At 41.6% G+C, this 8718-nt stretch overlaps 2 protein-coding genes across 2 annotated transcripts in view; both read right to left on the reverse strand.

Annotated features, from left to right (window-relative positions):
- Window positions 1-3182: 3182 nt before the first annotated feature.
- Window positions 3183-5416, reverse strand: LOC109520158 (calcium homeostasis modulator family member 2). The gene is made up of 3 exons (XM_019877159.1): window positions 5229-5416; window positions 4440-5042; window positions 3183-4196 (listed from the first exon to the last, which is right to left on the reverse strand). Exons 2-3 carry the CDS (start codon window positions 4989-4991, stop codon window positions 3768-3770), a joined length of 981 nt encoding a protein of 326 aa, XP_019732718.1. The 5' UTR covers window positions 4992-5042; window positions 5229-5416; the 3' UTR covers window positions 3183-3767.
- A 1557-nt stretch (window positions 5417-6973) lies between these two features.
- The window catches only part of calhm3 (calcium homeostasis modulator 3), a 22526-nt gene continuing 20781 nt past the window's right edge, over window positions 6974-8718 (reverse strand). Inside the window, exons 2-4 of the mRNA XM_019877002.1 lie at window positions 8123-8250; window positions 7890-8017; window positions 6974-7648 (exon numbers count right to left, since the gene is read on the reverse strand). Coding sequence (XP_019732561.1) covers window positions 7208-7648; window positions 7890-8017; window positions 8123-8250 — 697 coding nt within the window. The 3' untranslated portion in view covers window positions 6974-7207. The remainder of the gene's footprint in view (window positions 7649-7889; window positions 8018-8122; window positions 8251-8718) is intronic.

Below are 8718 nucleotides of genomic sequence, written 5' to 3' on the forward strand. Positions count from 1 at the left end.
AAGTGAAGTGCCGGCATTATTGACTCCAGCTGTAACGCAAATTACTTGGTTCAAACAAACATTATAGTGCCACCGCAGAAACGTGACGACTGTGCAAAAATAACTACATAAAAGACACCACTGTTACAGAAAGACTTTACACGCTATTTAAACTGCCGATCGCGAACGGAACAACCGTGATTGAAACTAACTGTGATGCCGCTCTTTATTCGTTGCGCTAACGGTCACCTGTCAGTTGCAGACCCGCCCCCTTTAAAGCGCCACTTTAATCCATCAATATGCGTTTCCCTGGATGGAAATAATTTGGTTCCTTCGTGGTTTTTGCGATCCTCGGTCCCACTTTATACCTGTGAACAAGGGATTCGAGACTCTAATCCCTCATTGTGTCCGAGGACCGGCAACTCAAGGCCAAGGCCAAGGACCAAGGACCGACCGCCGGTCCTCGAGGCCAAGGACCGGCTCGAGGAAGGACTTGACTCCCAAGGCCAAGGACCAAGGACCGACCGCTGGTCCTTCGAGGACCGGCTCGAGGAACACATCCCTGGTAGAAAGGGACTGAAAATGTCACATCCTGTAGTTATAAATCCCACTGGAGTTGTGGGCAGGATACACACCACTGTAATATGATTGGCTGTCGTATCCAGGCAGGATAGGCCTACATCCTTCCAAGCAGGAAGGACAGTGTCAGGCCAGGAACAGAATTGGATTGGATTGGATACAACTTTATTGTCAAATGTGCTGTACATCCAGCACAGATGAAATTTCTTCCCTCTCAAGACAACATAAAACAAGAGCAGCTGCTGCGGGTGTCCGTGCCACCATCAAAAGAAAGTTAAAAAAATGACAGAATAATACAAAACAACACATGAGACACAGACAATCGTGCAATCTTAACCACTTTCCTGCATACACTTTGTTCAACAAAGTTTGTTGTCTGAAGCAGTTATAGATGAAAGAGGAGCGAATCAAAGTGTCCCTTTCACTAGTGGATCAAAGACGTCTTGATGCAATGTGCACACGTTTGCTACAAGCTAAGCTTGAAAGCAACAAGAAGCTGTAGCATCCATTAACGAAAAAGAGAGCGCCAGAATTATGACACTTAAGTAGAAAAGTAAAATTCTTCCATCCATCCATCCATCCATCCATTTTCTAATCCGCTTATCCTCATGAGGGTCACGGGCGTGCTGTAGCCTATCCCAGCTGTCTTCGGGGAGTTGGCGTTATACATCCTGAACTGGTTGCCAGCTAATCGCAGAGCACACATAGACAAACAACCATTCACACTCACAATCACACCGAGGGACGAGTTAGAGAACCGGGCGGGCCGACATGCCGCAGTAAAAGTCTTTACATACAAAAATACAAAGTAACAACAGAGAGCAGGGCTGGGTGCAAAAGGCATCAAGAAAGCTGGACATTCTGACATATTACTTGAGCTTGAATACTCAAGACATGAGGCCATTCCCAATCCTATATGAAAAAAATAAAGGTGACAACATAAAGGACCATAAAACTGGCAACATCAAGGAGCCAACCCAAAACACAGTCACAAGTTCACAACCACTTAGAGCAGGCGAGAGGGCTCTAGCTGCTGCCACCATTTCCAGCGCACCCTCCCCAGCCCCCACACCTCTGCAGCCACCACCAACAGCCTGGAAACATGATCATTTATTGCACGCTTGCGAGACGCTCATTTGAACACACGCAAAAGAAAAGGGTGACTACTCTTATACTTCAAACAAAGTTAGCCTTTATCAAAAAGACTGGATGTGACTTAATTTTGCGTAACTTGGTCGGGGTTTTGTACCCATCTTCAAAAGCAGACTCGCTTCACTTGGCCGTGAAGGATAACTTGAGCATTGAAAGCCAACGCTGCCAAAGTTCTCTTTTTGCAGTTACTCTATATTACTGCACAGTAAACAATTGTGTCAACAGAATATAAAATGTTTGACTAATCAGAATTTTTTGTGTTTTGTTTGTTTTGGAAGTTGATGGAATTTGTTGGTAGCTAGTAAAACACGTTCTTTTGTTGCTGACTAGAAAGAGATGTTGCTCTAGTAAGCCAGCATTTTTTTCTTCAGCGAAGGGTTCATTACTCAAAGCTTCATTCACATTCGCTCTCAGTTCTGACACCTCATATACAGTGTAAAGTATAAAGGGTGAAATATTGAAATGCTTAAGTATACTGTACTGAAAAGAATGTCCCAATATGGCAAAATGAATCTTCATGAATCATTGAGGCTTTCTATTCAATTGGTTTGCACATGGTTTTAAGCAATCTTGTTTAATTTGTTCTTCGGCGTCATCAAGCTGTCAGCAATATGTATAGACAGAATGAAAGATGTGCTGAAAATAGGGCCCAAAAGAGTCAACATAATAATATCCTTCTTTCATTGTCGCTGCGGCAGACCTCTCATCCAGTCTGACTTACTTCTGAAAAATGAATGTATAAAACACATCTTTCATGTGTGTGTCTGTTGGTTGTTGTCCAAAAGTTGTGTTACGTCTCATGCTAAATGATTATGAGTGCCTCCTTATTTTAGATACACCGTTACTTTTGAAGTTGGAATAACATGTCTACACTTATTTCCATTAAATTCAAACAAATGTTATGAATGAAATCATTTCATGTGGATAATTGCGACACATACTGTGATCTAAGTATTGCAGCTGGTCAAAAGTGAATGGATTGAGATGGAAATAAACAACAGATCAGATTCTGTGTGAAAATGAAATCATTCCAGTTTATGGGCAACAGTTGACATACTTTATGCATTTGTCAGCCCATCTCATTCGTGATTAAAATAGAGAGATTGTTTGAAGACACTGACCGCAGAGCACATCACGAGTGAGTCAGTTGCAAAACCAAAGAGTGATTGTCACAAATCTCGATTTCCAACTTTAATGGGGACTTATTTCAGATTGACTTCTCAATGTTTGTGAGCAAATAGTTGGGTCTTTGGAGTGCCCGCCCACCCATGTGAAATTAACCCTTTCAGGGACAGTGGTTACTTCAGTGGACAGCTTATCATGCTATCAGGGTACAGGGTGCATGAAAGGGTTTAACATTCTTTGACGAGAAGGTGAGGTCCAATACTGTCTCCAAAACATCAAGTAAAAACTTGAGAAGGGAAACAGTTGACTGCAAAACACACAAAAACTTACAGATGGGTAACATAAGACAAAAGTAAGAAATTATTTTATTTGAGCGCTTGTCAAAAGTGAGCAAACAGAAATGTACACATTTCCACCATTTGAGTCACTCTGGCATCAAAGGAGTCATCAAGCCTCGATAATGTTGGCCTGTCAATCCATCAACCTCAGTTAACAAGTAAATATTCTACTAACTAAAAAGAGATACACAAATACGACTCTCAGCAATGTTTTTCTCCTACTTTTGTACGGAGTTCAGCATTGACTTTTGTCTGCAGCATTCTGGTTATAAATACATTTTCACTATAGCATTGCTAAAACAAGAAGTCAAATATTCTCGATGCACATGTGTAATGGACAGACCCTCTAACGAATGTAATTCTAATGTTAAAATGTAATTCGAAAGTTTGAACTCACAATTTAAATAAAAAGTGGTAAATGTCTTTATAGCACAGTTTCCAAATCCCAATGACATATCAGTGATTGGCTGCCTTGACAATGACCAATTGAGCGAACTGAGTGAATTGCATCCCATCGGTGTTGCTTTGACAAAATCTGACAAGTCAACAAAGGTTCTGAAATGAAATACATCTGGTTACGGTGACTGGATTGTGCTAAGTAATAAAACTGTCATATACATCCATTTCTTTATCGAAACCCTCCACATTGTTCTCCTCGCTGTATGTGGCCCATTTATTGAGTCTGCTGTATAGAGGTAGTCCATTCTTCTCCCTGTAAAGGTAGACACCAGTCACTCTGTTCCACTCGGTGCTGCAGATTGGACTGGCCGCAGCCTCATGTTCGACGACATGTTCCTTCTCATCCTTCTCCAAAGCCACGAAACCGAAGAAGCTCCGAACATACTTTGCAGCCATGATTTGGGCGTGGACAGCGGCTGTACGATGAAAGAGGGTCTTTTCATTCGCGCGATACTTGGACCAGTATTCTTCCTGCTGGTAGCCAAGGGGCGAGCAGCAATGTCTCGTACACATAACCAGGAACACCATCAGAGATGTCCCGGCAACCACGAGCCAGCCTATCAGCTGAAAACAACATAATAATTAAGTCAGTCAATTGTTAGGTGTGGTATTTTTTGCACATTTACACTTTGAGTCTTTGTCAGTCTGCAATGTCATTCTTCCTCGTAAATAGCTAGTCAAGAATCAGTTTGTTCTATATTAAGTTTTTTGTTTGTTTTTATAAACCAAATATTTCTAGAAGGCTTTCTCAAATGAATAATGACGGAAAAATTAGATGGCTTTGGTGAAAACATTATTTTCCACTACCTGTGACTCATATTTCAGACGTCGGTCAATTTCTGCCCAAAAGCCTTGCAGCTCGGTTGGGACACTTTCCTTGCAAGGGAACATTGCCATGTCCTCTGTATTATAACCAGGAGGGAAGCCCTTCACAGTGCTGGGATCAGTAAACTCACTTAGGGCACATGTGTATGCCAGACCCTGGAGCAGGGATAAAATTGTCCACGTAATAGGTGCCACCACGGCTCGACCAAGGATACTTCCCAATACTGCAAATGCTGCTGCTGTTGACAGTTTCCGGAGCTTCCTGAGGCGACACTCTGATACTAGGTCCCAAGTCCTCTTGTTCAACATTACTCCAACGATAAAAAATGCCAAAGCTGGAGCACCAATGGCAGCTATGCCATAGTAGTAATTTCTCCCAGGGGAACACGGACAATCAAAAGCAAAAACGTTGTATGCTGTCTGGCTCGCCACAGTGCCCAGAGCAATCATACCATTAAAGATCATTACATCTTTACTCTTGAAGAAGAGAGACCCAAATTTTAAGTTCTCCCTGACAAGGGCATAAGCGGCCATGCTTGGGATGTTCGGGTAAGATCACTGAAGCTGAGCTGAAGTAATGTCAAGCTAAAGGGAGGAAAAAAAGAACAAAAAGATCGACATTAAATGTTTGATGCATTCAATTTCCTTCGAAAATCACATAAGCTAATCCATCATTTTGAAGTGTGAACGACATCACATGCACAGATGTTGTAAAACCGTGTGATTAAAAAACAAAAAGTCAACAACCAGGAGTAAGTCACACTAACTTACAGGCTTCTAGTGTCCTCAGGCAAAACACGTGACTGAGCTTTTATGATCCATTTAAGCGATGCCTTCTGTGATGCTATCTCCAAAGACTGGGCAACATGTACTTTTCCGACTGAAAAGAGAAGTCTTCCCTCTCAATCTGAGCCCGACTTTGAGTTTGCGTGTGCTTTGTGGGCACGAGTGATGACTCATATTTCAAGGACCTGCCCTCTGGTTTCCTCCCCAGTGAAGGGAAAAAAAAAAACTAGGCCTACAAGTGAAAACATGTGCAAACACAGCCAAGTCAGGAACTGGAAAAGCTTGCTCAATGAATGCATCGGTTTATGATAATGCGTAAAAATGAAGCTGAGCATTTAATATCCTTGTACAACAAATGATAGCTGATTTAGTTTATCGAGGAGTTAGATTCTAAGTGTAGTAACTGCAAATGTGGAGTACACAATGCACAGATCCATTCACATATTACAATATTGTATTGTATGTTTACTGTACGAAGTACTATATACTTATGCTGTATGCATAATGAAGGGGTAGCTACCAAGTCCCGCTGCAGACATATGCAAGAATGGCAACTAGTCATTGGAGAGATGCAAGTCTGCTTCTTATGCGTTTCTGAACTGTCCCCGCCTCCCCAGCTCAAGAGGTGTAACACTCTTTGGTGCCCCTTTCACTGTGGCATCTTTTCTTACATGCCTGCATGTGTGTGATCTAGTTCTCTCTGTGGTGCAAAATACAAAAGCTATACAGCAGAGGATTTTGTGTGGAGGGATTACAAAGAGTATAATAATACAAAAATAATCACAATAAAAAATGTCCTACCTCAAATGTATGTATATGGTCACATCCGGCAGCGACTGCGTTTTCCTTATTGTGCCATTTTATACAGTAACTGTCACATTGGAGCAACCGCACATGTTGACTCTGCCTCAACACTGCCTTCAACACTTTTGGTATGTTGTATGAGCTGGGCTAACACCAAAACTTTTTTAGGATGGTGTATTTGATTTCAAAGAGAAAATGTATTCCAAATATTTAAATTATGTGCTCTGGATAAATGCAGAATTACTTTCAGAGGAATAAACCAGATCCTTTGAATCAAGTTTGAAATATCCCTTTGCATGTTTCCATGACAACCTGTGGGTGGATCTCCTACTTACTATGTAAAATTTTCAGACTGCACCTTTACCCATTCAAAGCATCTGGGTCATATGATTTGCTCCTCCTAGAATACAAAAGAAAAAGCCTGTACAGTATTAGTACCACAGTTGGAAGGTCCAAAGTGTCACCCTCAGTCGAACAGAAATGGTTCGGATTTTCCAGAGCAACCCAGAAACCACCAAGTTCTCAAACCGGCCATTAAGTGAAAACTGCTGGAGAATCGGTAACACAAGTTGTACCTCGACCTGGAGTGAGAGCAAAATACCATCTGGACAAAGGTTTTTATGGCCAAACGAGACAAAGATTGAGCTAAATGGCCGCAATGGAAATGAGTATGGTTGTGTAAAGGTGAAGCTTTTTAAAGCAACTGTCAAGCACGTTTGGCTGTGCAGCTGTCTGGCTGCACTACAAAAAGTGGATGGAACTATATTAGCAATCAACATTCTATAACTAGGGTTGCCAACCTTTTTGAAACTGGGAGCTCCTTCCTGGGTACCGATTCATGTGATGGGCTATCAATTTGAAACACTTCTGAAATAATTATCAGCAAATGAATTAACAAGGTAGAAGTAAATACCAACATACACACTTTATTTTCTCTTTTACATGATCAAATGACCACTTCTACAACGGTCCTTGGAGATCACAATGTCCCTTCACTGGTGAGCTATTTTGAGAACAGGCCCAAGGTCTACTCATGCGGTCCTTGGGGGCTACCTGGTGCTCATGGGCACCACAAAGGTGACCTATGGTCTACGGTATGAAGTTATTAATGACACCATCAGAGTAAACATAACTACCGAGCATTTAACCACAACAAGACATCAAAATGGTAGATTTGCCCTTTCTTCCTTGCAGGTACCACACATCCTGGGTCTGGAGGCACCTTTGGTTACATCTAGTTCCGGTTTACTGAAGTACCATTTTTGGAGCAGGTTGTTCATTTGCTCTTGCTTTGTTATCCCATGAAGTCGCTCCTCCTCTTTGTATTCCCAGTCATCCGTGAAGTGTTTAATGAATTGAGGATGTGGGGAACACAATTCAACATCCTCCCTCATGTCTTCGAAGAACTGCACAACACACGTTCGGGCAAAGTCTCGCGCATGGAGGACACAGGTCTCATCAAAGAGCTTCTGCTCCACATCAAGGTAGTTGCTCCAGTAGCGTGTCTGCAGGAAGGTGGCATGGTCATCAAAACAAGGTTTGAGGACTCGTCCTAGTGCTCCAAGTACAATCAGGAAAAGGAGGATGGACCAGCCAACTGCCTTGAGAGGAAGTGAATATTAGTAATGATGCTTGAAAAAAAATTAAACACATTTTCTGTGAATGAGTTGACGATTCCATGTGAGCCAGCAATCTGATTAAAAATAAATAAATAAATAAGGACAAACTCTTGCGATCATGAAAATGCAAGAGAACAACATGCAAACTCTACACGTAAAGATCTGAGCACAGATTCTAACCCAGAAACTTCTTCCTAAAACCCACACATATGCTGGAGATTACTTGCGAATAGCAGCGAATGTAACGGGACACTGCTTTATGGAAAGAGCTGTTCCTGAAGATGACAGCCTCCTTGCAGGGCACTTTGGCCATTATTTTCATCACATCTAGTCCAGTGTTGTTGGGCACACCTGAAGGCATTACAAAAACATGATGTAGCACACAACCGAAAAGAAGACCAATTTCACACATGTATCCCGTATACACAGGACAAACGGTTCTGTACCGAACACTACCTGAGAAGAGTGCAGGATCGACACTCATGCTGAAGGCACAGATGAATATTTTACCATCCAGCAAGGTGACAAGGACCCACACCACTGGAGCAAGAAGGGCCCGCTGGATCATGGCTGAGAATAAATATCTGCAAAAATAGATCAATATTTGTTCCCTTTTCTTCACATTCTGTCACATGTGTCAGAATCCATTTTAATTTATATTTAACACCAACTTCCCGATGCCCCATGTTGTCCGAAGTTGCTTAGGTCCATAGATGATGTGCATCTGCTAAAACCACATCATTACAGTTTTATTGCTTCCACTGTGGTAATTTCTTTATTACTGTGAGTCGTCCTGTAATTAAATATATGTGTGTGTGTGTGTGTGTGTGTGTGTGTGTGTGTGTATATATATATATCTATATATCTATCTATCTATCTATCTATATATATCTATATCTATATATATCTATATATATATATGTGTATATATGGCTCTCACTGAAATACATTTCCAAATATTTTACTTTCATGGCTCTCTTAGTCAAAAAGGTTCCCGACCTCTGCACTCCGAAAACAAATGGAACCCCCCCCCCCAACAAAAACAAACAAAA

Source organism: Hippocampus comes, unplaced genomic scaffold, assembly GCF_001891065.2.
Source record: "Hippocampus comes isolate QL1 unplaced genomic scaffold, H_comes_QL1_v1.1 scaffold352, whole genome shotgun sequence".
Lineage (NCBI taxonomy): Eukaryota > Metazoa > Chordata > Actinopteri > Syngnathiformes > Syngnathidae > Hippocampus > Hippocampus comes.

What these genes read in the sequence shown, in the direction of transcription:
- LOC109520158 (XM_019877159.1), bottom strand. Translation starts at nt 4,991, where the DNA reads ATGGCCGCTTATGCCCTTGTCAGGGAGAACTTAAAATTTGGGTCTCTC. An exon ending in GTCTGAAATATGAGTCACAG is followed by an intron (nt 4,197 to 4,439) that starts GTAGTGGAAAAT and finishes TGTTGTTTTCAG; the next exon opens with CTGATAGGCTGGCTCGTGGT.